Source organism: Streptopelia decaocto (genome assembly GCF_964273445.1).
Source record: "Streptopelia decaocto genome assembly, chromosome: 10".
Classification (NCBI taxonomy): Eukaryota; Metazoa; Chordata; class Aves; order Columbiformes; family Columbidae; genus Streptopelia; species Streptopelia decaocto.
In genome coordinates, this window is record NC_138665.1 from 4,604,859 (window position 1) to 4,622,856 (window position 17,998).

At 39.9% G+C, this 17,998-nt stretch overlaps 1 protein-coding gene across 2 annotated transcripts in view; it reads right to left on the reverse strand.

The window, feature by feature from the left end:
• TENM1 (teneurin transmembrane protein 1) overlaps positions 1–17,998 on the reverse strand; it is a gene marked incomplete at both ends in the record, with an annotated part of 235,534 nt that overhangs the window by 102,943 nt on the left and 114,593 nt on the right. For both annotated transcript variants that reach the window (XM_082062122.1, XM_082062121.1), the window contains 3 exons: positions 11,754–11,954; positions 14,966–15,160; positions 16,211–16,312. In XM_082062122.1, the coding sequence (XP_081918248.1) occupies positions 11,754–11,954; positions 14,966–15,160; positions 16,211–16,312 (498 nt within the window). The remainder of the gene's footprint in view (positions 1–11,753; positions 11,955–14,965; positions 15,161–16,210; positions 16,313–17,998) is intronic.

Genomic DNA, 17,998 nt, shown 5'->3' on the forward strand with positions numbered 1-17,998 from the left:
TGTTTACCCAGCCACAGCAGGGGTGTAAAGCAGAATACAATTAGGCTGTGCTTGCCACACAAGGGACTTCAGCTGCAGAACCTGTCTCTTTCTTCGAGATGATACAGGTTGGCAGGTTGGACAAGGCCTTTGTGGGAAGCTTTTAAAATAAATGAGCAGAAGTGTAGCCTAATAGCAAGTAAGATTGAACTGACACAAGGGTGAGGTGAACCACACAGTATTCTGACCAGGACATTATTTAAATACTGTTTCCCAAGTAAATGTGGAGTTTCCTTGTCAAATTTGGTCCTGTTTTATAATTTGCCTCCACTGTTTGATTTCAAGTTGTACATGTTGTAAATCAGTGAGAATACGGTCGTCACTGGAGATTCATATTCTGACTAACGAGCTCTGAAATCCTTCACAATACACTGAGAACCACAAAAGGAAATGCTGTGCAACGTCTCCCTTGTTCGATATTTTATTTGATCAGGAGACTAGTAAGAAAGTGGTCCAGAACAATCTATCACGAGCAGTAATGAGTGAGATGAAAGCTATGAAAGCTATGCCTTTGTGTTCACCCACAGAGGGGAAAATGCAACCCACGGTTCTGCGGGCTGAAAAGCCAGTTGTGTAGGAAAAATCAGAAACCTGTTGAGTATGTGACAGACCATGAGAATCAGGAAAGGCATGAGGCCTATGGTAGTGATGAGAAACATGGGGAGCGACCAAATGGCTTTGTAGGGAAAAAGGAAACAGGTAAAGGTGGCTCAGCAGGTACATTTAATAAAGCTGTCTCACAGCTACAGCCTGAACTAATACAGCAGCAGAAGAAAGTAAAGATGTTTGAGACACCTGTTTTCAGCAAAGGTTTACCAGATTGCCTGAGTAGATCACAATACATCTTTATGTAAGCACGAAATTTTTCATGATACACAGAAATAATATAATTAACACTGAGTATGGCTCTGCTCAGAGCATCAAGTTTTACACAGTTATTTAATTAGTAAATTTAATTAGTAATATTCAGTAAAGAAGTAAGGATTTATTTAAGCAGTATTAGCAAAGAGTAGGCACCATCTTTAATTCACTGGCTTACAGGAAGACCTTTGAATACAGGTCCACTCACAAACGCTGCTCCAGTTCAGTGGTTACCTCACCCAGGTCACACGCTCTGTATGTTAGATGTACCTGCTGACTTCAGGAACAAAGATATATGTCACTTTTCATATCTCTGAAGGGCTCAAAATGCTGAAAGGGTGGGCACTGGTACTACTTCATCATGTATTACAGGAACATCTATTCAGATTCACCTGTGTAAAAGCAATGGCAAGCCAAAAGCGAGACAGATGCCATTGTCACCCAAACCAGACATAGGGTTGGCACTCAGAAGAAAAGGGGTCAGTGACCTGCAGAATCTAAATCAACATGGTAGGACTGGATGCTTTTAGAAGGACATGCTTCCATTTTTAAAATTTTCTTTTCAGTGAAGAGCTGGAATACACAGACAGCCAGAAGCACTAGATCAACCAAAATGAGCCTTATTAACTCTGTTTCCAGCAATCAATTTGTATCACAGAAAAGACTAATATGAGAAATTAAAAGTCATTACCAGCTTCTAAGTAACGTCTCAGGTTTGCAATCAAAAGCAAAATCAGCTGAAGAAGCTGGCCTTGCTCCTTCTCTTTTTAGCATAAATAGTGTCTTGGACAAACTCAACAACCAGGCACAACAAGCCCTGCAAGAAGTGCAGCCTCAATTAGCAAAAGTCATACAGTGCTCAATGGCCAACTATAAATACCACTTACACGGACAAGAGGCAAACATTTCTAAGTCCATTGCTGTGCTTCTGAGGATGAGTAGGGAGAGATGAAGCAGCTCCCAGTAAACAAACCATAACTTGCTCTGTGTCAGCAGCACACACAGAAATAGCAACACGCATCTGGCGGCTGCTGTTCTGTCTCGTTGCTGCTACAGCAAAGTTGCAGCTCATGACTTGCATTTTTCCTGCACCAGGGAGAAGCAGCACCTGGGGCACAGGACCCTGGCTGTCCCACCCCTCCGCATCCCTGGTACAACTGCAATAGTGCTTTGTGGATTTCAAGAAGTGAATGCGTATCCTTTATTATTTTTCTCGCTCTCTTCCTTCTACGCTGCTTACATTTTTCCACTAACTCATCATTTCCCCATGTCCCTCCTTGCCCATGCAAACTCTGCTCTGCCGAGGCAGTTCTCTCGTTTCCAGGACACGCTGCCCCATCACATACTGCCCACAGATACCTGCTGCTTCTCGCTTGCAGAGCTGACAGAGGCACCGCACTTTTGTGATGGGTGCATGGGTGGCCAGAGCAGGAGCTGAAAATACGAATATGCCATCTGAACAATCAGCTTTCTGCAGTCCATCAGACAATTATTTTGGACCACAAGGTGACAGATACTATTTAAATAATCTCGAAACTATACTGCAGCTACAATACACAAGGAGTTTTTGCTCTATGACCACTGAAATGTTCTTGCATAATTACTGTAAATGTAATTTTATTTAAAAAGTATTTCTTGAGCCTAAACATTTAAGCAGAAGTCCTTAAAGAAAGCAGAGACCAGGACTTCCTCAGATGTCTACATACATTACCCTTGCAACAATCTACACAATCAAAAAGATTAAAAATGCAATATGCTGGAGAAAATAAAGTTCCCATGATTTTGACTTTTATCAATAGCAATTTCCTATTTTCAGAGATAAGTTAAACTTCATAGGCTCTGCTGCATAAGCATATTGAAATTATAGCTATTTTTGTAGAACTCTTACCATGAGAATAAAAAAATAATATTATAAATATCTGCTTTTCAGGGACCAATGCAACATATTTTGCATAATAGGTGTTCTGAAAGTCACTGAAGGACAAAACCTTTAGTTATTCTAATGCTTTTTTATACTCTTGTTCTAACAATTCCCATTTGTGCTTTCCCAGCTGTGAGGAAGCGAAGCTCTCTCCTAACACAAGAACCCTTCTTTCAATGTTGTTGGTAGGGATAACTTGTCAGTTTTGTCACTGGGCTTGGCTTAGCAAACTAAAAGTTGAAGATTTTGTATGTCAATACTGTTCTGTCGTCCATTTAGGCTGTTTTCCCCCCTCCATTGCAGCATCCACAAGACCATCAGAATGTTCCCATAACTTCCCTACTTTACAGAGACTTCTTTTATAAAGTATTCTTGTGGAGTACAAACCTTTCATATTCAGATTTCAATATTTTCTTGAACAATGAGTATTTGCAGAAGTCCTTTCCATACTATAACATATCCTGTCATTTGCTTAATTATGCTTCTTAATCACTGCCTGTGAGATTGACCACCATGTAGGTGATAAGGTTGAGGTGCAAAAAGGAATGCAGGCATCCAACTACAACTTTAAATGTCTAAAGCCAAAATTTAAACCCTTTGTTTAGCTTAACTAAATCCGGAGGTGCTTGAACAGCTTTGGCACCTGAATTACTATTAAAATCCCACTTATTTGCCAGGTTTTGCTACTATCTAATCACCCAACTGAGGTCATTAACAGCTTTATGTTAAGCTCTCATTAGTGTTCAAACAGATCTACTGGAGCTGGCCTAGCACAGAACACATGGAGGTGGACAGGTCCTGGACACAATGGACTCGCTGTAGAGACGCGATCCCATGCATACAGAGAGGAACGTCTCTCTGAGGCTCCTGGAAGGCAGGATGAACAGGACCATATTGCTGTCACCAGAGCAATTCAGGTATGTATTTTGCCCTTGGATATGGGAAGAACTGCCAGGACAGAAGCATCTGAAATTGGGTCAGTGGATTCCACCCAGTGCAACACATTTTCATGGATGGGACCAGGATTCACAAAAGATTACTTAAGTAAATTATGTTTACATTCGAATGAGGAATATTTCCAATAATTGCTGAATGGGGTGCAGACAGCAATAGATTAAGAAACTTAATTTTCAGGAAGAAAAAGGGAAGGAAAGAGCCATTATGTTTGGCATATCTGCAAAATAAGCAGCAATCAGTTGAAAAACATCCCAAGTTTCCTCACTGTGTATCTCATACCCTTGACTTATCCTATTTCGTAAATCAATACATGACCACATCAGGTATTTCTGGTTCCCTCTGGACTGATTTCAACATGCAGGAGAATTAATTTTTATTGGAGTGCTTCCTCACTGCCTTAAATTTCCCATGTTTTAAATTCTCCAGCAACACGTATTAAATGTTCCAATCTTTAACTACTAAGTTTTTAATAGAAATCTTGCTCACCAGATATCTTTTTGCAAACTCTTGCAACTCTACAGGAGATACAAATCAAACTAGTCACACATAATTTTTTTTTCTTTTCAATGAAATATACAGTAGTAAGAAGAGTCTTTCTACAATGTCAGACAATGTACAGCAGGGGAAACTTCAATCATCCTTTTAATTAGCGAAGCAGTAATAGTCAAAGCTCCCCACAAATTAAAGAAAGAGGACAGTTAGATGAAATTAAGTCAGTCCATCATTTCTTCAGAACAAAATAATGAAAGATGGTTACAGTGTAATTAAAAAGTTCTTGAGATTTGTGTAAAATAGGGAGTAGAAATAACAGCATGGAACAGAGCAGTCTAGAGAAAATACATGACAGATTACATCACGTATCGAGGAAATTTCAAGGCTATTTTCACTACTGCATGTTGTTTGTACTGAATATCCTTGTCCTTGGCAAATCAGAATGACTGACACCCATAATTTGCAATTTCCGAAACCTGAAGAGTTTTCTGATTGCGATGAAATGGTTTTACCTAATTATTTTTTCAAGTTGCAGCTTTTGATGTTTAATTTTGAAACCAATTTGAGATGTCTTGAACTATATTAATGTACTGTATTCAGCCTTCATTTCTTTTTGAAGCACTTTACTTTAAAAAATGCATACTTCTAATGATTTTAAAATTACTCTACTCTGCACATATCAATTTACAACAATTACAACATTTTGCATTTTTCAAAGCACTTCAGTTTTAAAGAGGTTTTATGCTTTGCAAGATACCGAAGGAAGAGGCTGCTGATCCATTTTTACCCTTTGTAAAATTACCACCAATCTTGCTAGAGAGAGCTTAACCAAAAATAGGTATGCTAAATATACACCATCTCCATATAATCATTTTAGGATGAATGTTTTTGTGACTAAGAACTGCCAGTCTTCTTTTCCCAATCATAATTAGGTTGCTTCAGTGGTATAAATGGATTCAGTGGAATTATGACAAATGTCCTGGAGTGAATAGGACAGGCGCTGGCCTACTTTGTCTGAATAGAGTCTAGAGAAATGAATACAGGACAGGATGTCAGAGGCATCAGCTCTGTCACAGATTTCATTACTTTTCAGACTACGTTTTAGGCATAGTGCTGCAATTAATTAGCGACTCGGGGCTGGATTCTCACCTGAAACACACTGGGATTGCACTGGTGGCATCACTGCAGTTACACTAATTTATGTTCGCTAAGGCTCTGCCCCACTAAACATCTCTGTCATCCATTTTCTCTTGATCTTTCACTCCCTTAATCTCAAGGCTCTGTATTAAACGTGTCAATCTGAGAACACAAGATGACGTGTTTTTTTTTGTTTGGTTTGTTGATGCTGCACCTTCAATTAGCCAGAGCTTCCCTTCAAGCTGACATGAGCAGTCAGTATTCACAAGTTTCTCTTTCTGAAATGAACTGTCTACGAGCCTCAAAGGGAGATAACTCATTAACATCAAGGGATTTTGGATGACAGCCTATAAATAAAGCAACAAAGATTGCAAGTAGAAAGTTGACGATACTGAAGTCCTGGTGACATTAAAATAGGGTACTATCAGTCTTCCATCCTCCTGTTTTATTTTGTCATGTATGCGGTAAATCACATCCATGCTCCACAGGTCAACTAAGCCATATGTTTAAGGTCTGAACAACGGATTGTCACATCCAATCATAGCTTGGTTCAGTACGGTGTAATGATGCCAATACTCTGAAATAGGCCAAGGATGATCTTTTGCAGCACAGGTAGTTTTCACAAAAAATCTTTCATAATCAGTCTCAACTGGAACAGAGGAAGAAAAGCCTGTCCTCTAGTCACATCTTTTAGATGAGGGGGGAGACTAAATGAGAAACAGAACCCAGTCTCTTCTGTATCTCTCTTGGCCATGTCCACTATCAGGTAGCTAAACTGGTCATGGCCAAATGTCTTTGGACGGTTCTGTGTGACTTGCCAAAAGATGACCAAACTAGGAAAAACTAGAACTAAATGACCAAAGTGATAAACAAGATAGTAAGTAATTAATTCAAACACAGAATGCTCACATTTCTATTGTGAATATCATCATGGGTTTTTAATTTTCAGTGCTTTATATCAGACAGGTGTTTGTTTTTCTACAAACTAATGATTAGACAGATAGTGGTTTTTGAAATCTGGAGGAACAAAAGAAAATGACTCTTTGTGGATGTTCAATATTGAGGCCAAATATGTTTGTAACAGAAATTCAACTAATGTTGACAGACTGGATCTTGATAGAGCTGAATAAGAAGCCAAAATAGGTTGTGTCCTCCCACTATGTCCTACAAGCAGTGTGGGATTAGCAATACTAAATGTCTAAACAACTTTCAAGCCATATTGAGTTACTGTTATTGAGAACCAATTCAAACATGATGAAAGCATTTCCTGACAGCTGTTTTTGAGTTCTGTAAGAGGATTTTCTGGACCTCAAGAGATGGCAACAAGAACTTTGGATCCAGAAGGAGTATCTGGAGGTGGCACAGCGAGATCAGTTTTTGGCAGTCCACACATCAGAGCAGAGACTATTCTGGACATCTGTGTTACGTCGACTAGCCGAAACTGCCTTGGACTGTATGGAACTGTAGGAGTGTTGTGGCTGTGATTCTTCTGGTTTGGAAATACTTTGGGAATCAAAGCAGTGCAAGGAAAGTGAGCCTGGCCTCAGGCCTCTGATGATAACAATAAGGTTGTGAAGCAGTTCAGAATCACCACTCTTTTGGCTAGAAGATGCAGTAATGGCCACATCAGGAGAGGATGTCAATGATTTTGGCAGCAAGCATCTGTTCTCCCTAGCTCATAGCTGGGAACAGTGTGCTCCCAGGTGGCAATGCCACCAAGGCGCCCAGTTGCCAGCTAATCCTCATGCATAAAAGATGCTCAAGCTGACAGGTCATACAGGACAGTTTCACCAGGGCAGTAAGTCAGGTGGACTCTGGACTGGTTACACGGTGGTTAATTCAGTGCCACACAGCTTTTCTCCACAGCCACAGTGTAAGAAACATCTCTAACACTGGAGATATGTTTTGGTTGAATAGTAATCCTGAACTCTGATCACAAAGTAGGGCTGCCCTAGTTACACCAGCCTTTGTAGTACAGATGATGTCTGCTGAATTATTCTATTCTACTGAATACATTAAATCCTTAAACACATACATAACGTCTAAACAAAAAGGAAGAGCTCTTCAGAAAAAGCATTGCAAAAGTTCAGTGGACAATCTGAGACATTTAGCTGCTTTCCCCCAAAAAGTGGATAATACTAGAATTCATATTCTTCTATGGAAGCATCCAAGATGAACTTTGCAATACTTAGGTGGATCACAGCGATGCCCTCCTCATTTTGACAGTAGCTTTAGAACCCATGCCCCATGTAAGGGAAGACTAGAAATAAATCAAACAAACTCCAATACTCCGTGCTTTTGTGCATGTGCTCCCTCAAATATATCTTTCTCTCTCTCTATATATACATTTCACCTCTTTTTTAAACTAGCCACTTCTTACCAACCAATTGATAAAATCATGTCACAGTTCAGTGTCTGTTATATCTAAATACTCTCAAAATGCAATTTCCTGTAGAATCTGATCTGAACAGCCCGGCAGCTTAGAAAAAGGCATTGTCTTTAGTACAGAGATTGTGCAGAAGAGCAAGAACATACACAAGAGCAAGTCACTGCTTAAATGATCAGGCCATACATTCTTAGCAAAATAGCATTTCTTTAAGTGTGAAAAATGAAACTTGTTTCATAAGAAACACAGGAAATATGAATTAGTTAAGGTGCAGGTATCTTATTTTACTTTTCTTTGACCTTTGAATATTTAAGCGTGGAATTTCAGTGTTCCCTTGGTGCAATTATTTTTATGAAGCAGTACGAAAAGAAAAACACATACTTTATGTGGTCAGTCATACTTCCCACAAGGCCTGCCCAAAATCCAAGAAATACATAATTCTGGCATTATTCCTCTTGTGGAGGTGGAGATAGAGACAGGGAGAGAGAGAAAGACAAAGAGGAAGAAAAGAGGGTTGGGGAGAGAGGTGTGTGTGTATGCAGCATTATGAGAAGCAAATGGATTTAAAATTTTGGCTTTTTTTATAAACATTAAGGACAAAATTACAATGAATTTGACAAAGAATTTGACAGTCTTTCACCTCACAGTAAGATACACAATTGTAAGGCTTTTCACCTATTCAAACTGAGAGTAGAAGGTACACTTTTTAGCAGAGGGGGTCAGACATAATTGAAACAATTTGCCTAAGGACATGGTAGACCATCCTTTATTTTCAGTCTTTGTGTGAAGGTTGAATTTCTAAAAACAGAAATTTTGTGCCAAGTAGAAACTGAAGGATGATTTTTCTAGGTACATGTCCTACAGAAGAATCAAACAGCATGAACACCATGGTCTTTTCCAGCCTCTAAAAATCCATCAATAATTCCAGAGCTGGGGCTTCAAACATCGGCAGTCCTTCAGGATATGCATGGATCACAGTGTCACCCTTCTCTATTCCTCCATGTCCACACTGATTTCTGTCTTTCCCCAGTCTGCCACTCATAAAATAGAATTTCTTATTGTTTGAAGAGCTAGAGATGGGCAGTTAGGGGAAGGTATCCTAGAGATGCCTCATCCCACTCCAGGTGGGCCACAAGGTATCTCAGGTAATGTACTCAAAAGTATTCTGACACCTTTGCTATTGCTCCTTTTTAAAGTACAGTAAGATACATTATTTTCTATTTAGGAAAACCCACAAAACTTAAAATAATTTATCCTTTCATTCTGGAAGTACTTGGGATTTGCTGGGGAATGTAGAAATTATCAGGACAGGAGCCTGTATCCTTCAAGGCGACACAGAAAGGCAAATTCTCAGTGCTGACAACGATGCAGCACAGAGTGCAAGGTTCGGTGTGCGCTGAGACGCTGCTCAGCTATCAGTGGCAAAGCTTTCCTTGCTGTCAGACGAGCAGTCTGTGGTTCACCCTCTACACCCTCTTCATTGTACAGAACCTCATGACTTTTTCCATTCACATATGACAGCTCGTTTATTCTGACCTTGTTGCCTTACTCACCTGATGTTTTCCTTCCTCACTAAAATCAAGCTTTACTTCCAGCATGCTGATCCACACTGATCCTAGGAAGAAAATCTCAAGTGCAAATGAACATCTATACTTCAGTCTAACACCCACTCTATTGCCACAACAATCCTGAATCTAGTTTAACACCTATGAAAAAAGATATATATGAAAGGGGAAATCTGAAGTATCTACCTATAAAAAAAGATGCCTGTTGGTGGTTGTAAAAGCAGTCTTTGATAACTCAGAAGACCAGAGGGATAAGAGAGGTATTTTCTCTACTTTGTTGACAGAGGTAAGGAAAAAAGTTACCTTTCTTCTAAAAATTAATCAAAACAGCTTTGGAGGTGAGACAAACATGAAAACTATGATCCTAGTACACAAGATAAAAGCCTCTTCACTGCAGTTATTAGCTCTTTGCTCCCTTACTTAATATCTAACTGCCCCATGACATAACAGAGCTATTGGAGATTAGCATATCTTTTTGAGCTACAATAATGCTGTAGTAGAACAGAATTAGTTTGCATATTTTGAGAGTTAAAAATTAGGATGCAGCTAGCGCCTTTCCTAATTAGCCTAATTATTTGCTTCATTAATGGAAGTACTACTATATTACTAACCTTCAGGGAATATTTTTAACAAATAATAAAACACGTATAAAAATGCAAGCAACCAGACTTTTGCTAAAAGTCAATAAAAAGTCAATTCTTACCAAAGCCAGTACCATATCTGACAGTGTCAGACTGAATTTGCATGCATTAATTTTGGAGCGTAGCATGAATGCAGAGTCTTTGTAACAAACAAAGTTATCATGGTGTGTGACGTTTCATAAGTCCCAATTTAAAGATCATAACTATACACTTTAAAGCTCAGCATGGAAATTTATACTGTTCCAAGTGTTCTTTTGAATGATGATTTCTAAGAAAAATTGGTGACTTGGACGACTGGTTGTATTCCACAGTATTCAGCAAACCTGTCACTTGGATCTATTCTGTACTGAGATGTGCTACTTATCATCTGAGATTCTGGCTTTGCGAGTTTTATAGGGGAAAAATATAGTAGCACATACATTGGTAATGACATGCTCCATTACAGAGTAAAATGGCCAGAGTGCATTCATTTCAAGAAAACGAAAAGTAAATGTACATAGCACATAGGAAATCCATTTCAACTGTTAATCAAATTCAGTGGGATCAAACCTTGATGGTTGTCTAAGAAAGAAAAGAGTTTTTATCTCAGCGTGAGAGAATGGATGGTCATTTTTGTTTAAAGATTTTTTTGACAGAGCCTTCTTCCTCATCAGTCACTGAATTTAGACCATTAGGGGTTTTTTTATATCCTCTCAGTGTCTCTGAGAGTTGTGGATTCCCTCATCGCATGAGCCTGGTAAGTGCTCAGCATCTCAGGTGAGAGTCATGCTAACTCCAACCTATGCCTGGAGGGACGTGTGCTCTGGTGGGACTGCTGCTCTCACTGGCAAGCCATCAGGCACTCAGTATTCCTGTCACAGAGAAAAACCCTTCCTATCACATTGTCACCAAATGGCAGGGATTAGGAGGGACCTGGAAAGCTCATCCAGTGCAATCCCCCCATGGAGCAGGAACACCCAGATGAGGTTACACAGGAAGGTGTCCAGGCGGGTTGGAATGTCTGCAGAGAAGGAGACTCCACAACCCCCCTGGGCAGCCTGGGCCAGGCTCTGCCACCCTCACTGAGAAGAAGTTTATTCTCATATTTAAGCGGAACCTCCTGTGTTCCAGTTTGCACCCATTGCCCCTTGTCCTGTCATTGGTTGTCACTGAGAAGAGCCTGGCTCCATCCTCCTGACACTTACCCTTTCCATATTGATCACCATGAATGAGGTCACACCTCAGTCTCCTCTTTTCCAAGCTCCAGAGCCCCAGCTCCCTCAGCCTTTCCTCACACGGGAGATGCTCCAATCCCTTCAGCATCTTCGTGGCTGCGCTGGACTCTCTCCAGCACTTCCCTGTCCTGCTGGAACTGAGGGGCCCAGAACTGGACACAATATTCCAGGTGTGGTCTCACTAGGGCAGAGTAGAGGGGCAGGAGAAGCTCTGACCTATTGACCACCCCCCTTCTAGTCCACCCCAGGTACCATTGGCCATCCTGGCTGTAAGGGCCCAGTGCTGGCTCATGGTCATCGTGTTGTCCCCCAAGACCCCCAGGTCCCTTTCCCCTACACTGCTCTCCTTGCCAACAGAAAGCCGGTTACTGACAAGCCCACTCGGCACCATGCCACCGTGCTCCTGGTTCATCTTTATCTTGTTTGTTTGTCTTTTGTTTTTTTTTAAAATCCAAACCAGCACTTTAATAGCAACCATGTTCTTTTGCGACTCAAACAGAAAGCATAAGCATTATTGAAAAAGTAACATCTCCAGCATACCTGTTGAACAGTCTGGACCCGTCCACTGCGGCTCACAGCTGCAGAGCCCCGTGTCCAGGAGGAAGGTCCCGTGCCCCGAGCACTGCTCCTGGCACACAGGCAGTGGCGTCTCGCAGTTCACGCCGCCCCAGCCTGCCGAGCAGTGACATTCCCCTTGAACGCACACGCCGTGGCCAGAGCACATCGGATCCAAGCAGTCCTCTGGAAAGCAGGGAATATACAACTTAGAACATAAAGCCAGCAGCTTGACAGGGGTTTCCTGGTGAAATACAACACCAGGGATTCAGATTAATTGGGGATTTTTGTGCAAATACCCAACCTGAAACGATGTTAACAAACACAAGGACAAAGCAGTCTATCCTAACATCTGTACAGAAGTATAAGCCAAAAAGAAGAAAAAAAAGCAAGCACGTAGGCTGTTAGAAGTCATATCATTCTGCTTGTCAAGGATATTGTCTTATTTTTTAATTGCAGATTTCCAAGATGGATCTCTTGGTCCAAGTCAGTGAAGTCTGTGCTTCAGCAGCAGGGCTTGGAGAAAAGAGCACCTATTAGTAATTATCTCTACAATTGCGCATTCTGTTTCCATTTGGGTATTTGTGCTCTATGTTTTCTTTACATCTGGAAAAAGGAAGATTTATTCTTTCATCTTCTTGTGGAAAGCTTTCTTTACAACTGAAAATTTGATTAAAAAAAAAAAAAATGGCCATCCACTAACCCTAAGTAGTGAATCCCTGACTGAATGCTTGCTCTAAAAAAATCTCACACTCTCATAAAAAGCATGTGCTGGGCAATTGCAGATAATGAACAGATTCATAAAAGTCATAATGTACTGATGAACAATTTGCAAACAGACCAAGAGCTACATTTGTTCTCAATTTGGATTAAAGTATTCCTAGCGAAAAATTCAGGAGCTTTGCAGAAGAATTTAAATCAGCTGGTTAGTCCTGTATAATCAGCATATTCTTTCCTAATGCCCCAGTACTTCTTTAACAAGACAGATTTTAAGCAGAACACAACCTGCCTGCTCTGGAGGCTGCAGTAAAACTGCAGAGCTGAAGAGGAATTTGTGGGGTCCGAGCATGGGAAACAATTACCCAAAAGCCTATTCATGTTGGATCACGGTTCAGACTAATGTTAGAGAGGCACTTTGGAAGTTCTTGTGTGCATTTTTCAAATATCAGCACAAGTACTGTTTTAATAGTTAAATTGTAAACAGACAGTATTGTCTACTACATGACTGAAGAGATGCTCTCTGCCTCAATAATGGAAGATTAAATACTTTGGACATAGAGATTAATGGCCTTCAGTTTATAGGACCTTCTGACTGAAGAAGAAAGAAGTGATGCTGTGTCAGAGCTGCTGTGTCATCAGTTCAATTTATTATTTCAAATTTTATTTTGTATCTTATTCAGACTTCCAGGCTTGTGCATAGCCCAATGTAATTCTGAAAGAGGGGAATCAGTGTTTCTGGACAACTTGCTAAGCATAGGACAAAAACACTTGGCGATTTTCTCTCATCCTGAGACAGCTCTTTATTTTGCTGATCTTTTAAAATTAATGGAGTGACTCTATAAACAGTTCAAAAAGTATCACTTGCTTTAGTAGTGCTAACCTGCCAGGACAAATTCAAAGGACTCCCATAGCAACGAATACATGTAGCCACTGATGTTCCCTGGATAGCATGGCTGTTAGTATGCCTGCTATGTCAACAACAATGCTACAATACTAAACTCACACAGTAACATAATCTGAATTCCTGACAGAATTACTTCCACTACCGTACAAGCTATGTTGTACAATACAGAAAGATGAACAGTCATGCCATGCCTGCACTGCTACAATAAAACCTCACTGTGCTTGGTTGCACAGGTTTGTTTCATCCACCCTATTTCTACATAATTCCACCCTTTAAAAAAAGTTAAATACATCTCTTATTTGAAAAATCCAATGTTTTCACACTCTTAGATTCAATAGCTGCCTGAGTATATTCATCTCTATTTTTTTCATTTTTTCATCACATTATGGTAAGAAACAAAGCAAATGAAAACAGCAGTCAGTCTCTCACTAGCTACTGACTTGTTTGGCAATAGCTTCAGTGAGGAAATCCGTGTATTACTTGCTTTTTCCCATTTGGGTTTTTCTTGGTTTTGCCCGCTTCTGAAACTACCAAGTATGAGTATGACAGAAGCATTTTCTTGATCCTCCCTTTAAAAACTGTACCAGGTATGTCAAATCCATCAAATCCATCCTGGATATTTTTCTGACTAGAGAATTCAAGCCACATAAAGAGCCTCCTCTGTGTGCTACTCAAAAGAATTACCTAAAATCTATATAGCAGGAAGCATAAAGTATGCTGTCACAAGCTTCAGGCTAAGGGGACTAGTGAAAAATAATCAAATCAGGGCAAGCATGAAGAAGAGTTCTGCTTTCTGAGGCTATGCACACGGGAAGAACGTCAAAGCTGATGAGCTATCTCAGAAATGCTAACAGGCAAACGACAACTCCTTCTTTCCATAGACGAGGGCATAGACACATTGGTGCTACAACTAGCAAAAGTACAATTACTTGTTCTCAGAATTTCCCACTTTTTATTAGATAAGCCTTAAAGGATGCCACTTTAGTACCCTGAACAGAGGCTCACAGTAAAAATGACATATGACAACAGAACTATACAATATGCTCTGGTAAACTGAAACTGCTCCTCTTTTGGCTTTATATTGTCAATGTGTTCTTTGCAGAAAAATCTAAGTTGTAACAGAATGAAGAAAGGGAAAAGCTGATTACGATCTGCTGATTACTTTGGAGAACCACATCCCATTTTGTTTAAATGATCTTCTGACAAATCATCTGAGAACCGGAGTCCTCCTGGACTGAAAGACAAACTGAGTATTTCAGAAGACTGCCCATGCTACAATTATTACATTAGACCAAGTTAAATAATTCTAATCTTTTAGAATAAAAATATGAATCTTGGAAATTATGTGATCAGCTTCCACTGACTCTCACTGAGAGCTGAATGCCTTTACCTTTGATAATTTTCTTTCTTAGAATTACTTTCCGTGATATAGTAAAGGTAGTTCTGAGAAAAACAGTACTGCTTCACAGTAAGCTACTCACATCTACATGAGTTCTTAACTACCTTAAAACAGGTTTGGAGATTAAAGACAAAAATCAACCTCCCTAAGTATAGAGAGGGAAACTTCACAAACCTTCCTCACAAATCTCTCCTTTGTATCCAGGGACACAGATGCAGACACCCATGATACAAGTGCCATGGCCAAAGCAGGTTGGATCAATGCACTGTTCTTCTGGAACATCACACTCTGGTCCTTTCCACCCATTTCGACACACACAGTGACCTTTCTCGTATTCTCCATTTCCACTGCACAGCACTGGACAGGAATCTGAAGAAGACAGATTGATCTGTTTAATGTATTTACATACTTACATAGATTAACATTTAGTGCATTTATCATTCAGTAAAATGGCTTTTCCATTCCAGCCCCCCCGATCCTCCATTCGATTCGAGGGTTGTGACAGATTGCAATCTTTTAACTAGGCAGTGCAGCAGCAACACAATGCCCCCGTCTCCTCAGTCTGCTTCAACAGTATACCTGAAGTTTGACCTGAAAAGGGATATCTTAGAAGATAAAAATAATTCTCTCCCCTTGATTGGCCTCTGCAGAAAATTTGCACAGTGATGCCTGCTTATGACTTTCAGGAAGATTCATATTTTTTCCCTGTGAACTGAAGCAAGACACTGCCATTTTCTTCTTTCTTCTAAGCAGACTTAACATTACTGAAGTTTTAGCCATTACTGATCTGCACGTAAACCAGCAATGTGGAAGCTTAGTTTTACAATGCAGCTCTTAAAAAATAGTCCAGCCTAAATTTGATGAAATGTTGGAAAAACATAAGAGCTTCCAGACATCATCTACAGCAGATGATGGATAATGCCAACAAAAATATCTGAAACAGAAAGAAGATCACTTACAATCTTTTTAGCATTTTTTTTTTTCCCCAATGCTGGAAAACAGTGTCTAAGCTGCTTTAGGTCTCTTTTCTACACTCTATTCACCTTAGGACCACAGAAGCATTTGACTTACTTGTGCAATTTTCTCTGAAATGAAACTGTTGGTCACTTTTAAATAACAGAAAATATTATGCTAAGCTAACACACGTATTTTAAAAATGTATTTTGTAGTCGTGGAGTGGATGCAAAGGGGGATGGAGGAATCTATTAACTCTGAAAGTCAAGGAGAGGTGGTTGATGCATTTTAGCTCATGTACAGTATAAAGGAACTTTCTACACGTGTGCTTGTACTGTATCTGCCATCTGGCTGGAAAAAGGAGTTTAATCTCCATTAATCACTCTGAATCTCTGCAAGCCTAGCAGTCACACATCATAATCATGAGCCCTGTCAGGCACTGGGGGTCAGTTAATACGAGATTACCTTTTGCACAATCAGGACCAAGAAATCCTGGGAAACAGTGGCAGTGCCCCGAGATACATTCTCCATTCCCATTGCAATTAGTAGAGCAGTCATCCAGGATTTCTGTTTATTCAGGGAGTTGTGAACAAAGAGAAATATAAATTGCTTGAATTTGAAATGAATGGCATCTTCACCTCACTCTGCAGGACACATCTTAACATACAAATAGGTGCAGAAGCAGTAAAAGGCCCATTTTCATTCATAGGGAGCATAAAACAAAATTCCTGTTCAAGCAGCTTACAAATATTAGATTTTGTCTTGACAGCTTTGAGATAACAAGTGCATCATTTATATTACACCAAAAAGCTTTTAAAGTAAGTGTTCATGTAAAATTTACCGCCATTAAAAGCACTGCAAAAACCAGAGTATTTGCTGAAAAATGTCCACCTTAAACACTTCCCTTTATTGCTGAAGTAATTTGTTTGAAATCTGTTTATAGAGTAAATTGCCTTCTATGATGTTCACCTGAACTATGTGAATTGAATTCCTTGGAGGAGGGTAGGATTTCCACTTCTATACAATGCAGTGATGGAACTCAATGCAATAGAGGACTACGAACTAGATTTGAAGAAAAAAACCCCAACCAACCAACAACAACAAGAAGAAAATCCAGACCAACCAACCAAAAAAACAACGACTGAACATAAACAACAAACCACCTTCAATTCTGATTTTAAACTTCATCGCACAGCTTTGGTCAGTAAACCACTTAACCTCACACATTTGGGGACAGGCTCATATCTGTACAAGAATTAGCTGTTTTTAATTTACACATGTATTTCCTACAGGGATTCAGTGGATTCATTGATTTATGGGTTTTACGTAAAGAATATGAAGCAAACCCAAGGCCCAGGCGCTCCCGTGGGGGAAGGTCCCAGCCAGGCCAGCACGAGCAGTGAGGGACCGGGCAGGAGGGGACGGGGCTGCAGGACACGGGGAACTGCGGCTGTTTTACAGGCACAAGCACTAACAGATGTGGGGAAGTACCTCTGGCTGTAGGAAGATGGAGAACACACCTCCTTTCCCACAAAATAATAACCATTGTGGGGAAAAGAGGAAAACCCAGACCCTTTTGAAGAGTATCCACCCACAGCAAGTGATTTGGGAGGAAAAACTTCTCTCAAGAAAATGCGTAGCATTGGAACAAATCTGATATACTTTTAAATGCAAACATAACTTGTCAGAAGATTGATTAAAAGCCCATCCTACAGCTAATACAAATAACTGAAATAAGTTTATTTTGGTCCTATTTATGGGCACTTGGACAGATAAGGATTGGTTCCTCTTGAAAACTTCTACTGCTATTTAAAAATGTTCCTTTCATGCTATCAGTTTGTACCAAAGAACAGGCATTTGATATGTATCTCTTAATCAGATATCCACAACCTGTACACAGATGTCTAGTTCAAAGTAAAAAAAAAGAAGCTTGTTTTCAGAATTAAGTTTTTTTCACAGATATGCTGCTCTTTATTAAATTTATGTATTACTATTCATTATCAACTTTTCTCTTGCTCTATCTGTACACTTGCCTGTCTTTTCCAGAATCACATGGTAAATGATCCCTACATTGATCTGAAATGAAGAATTAACAGTTTGAAAAGTTACCTTCCCTCAATGCAATGTCTAGTTTGGGAGGGGTCTTTACTCAGTCTGTGCAAGTACTCGAGGCATGTCAGATTTTGCATGCAAATTACCCCCTCAAGGGAAAGTCTGATCAGAGCTTTAGCTGAAGTGTCAGCAAAATCAATT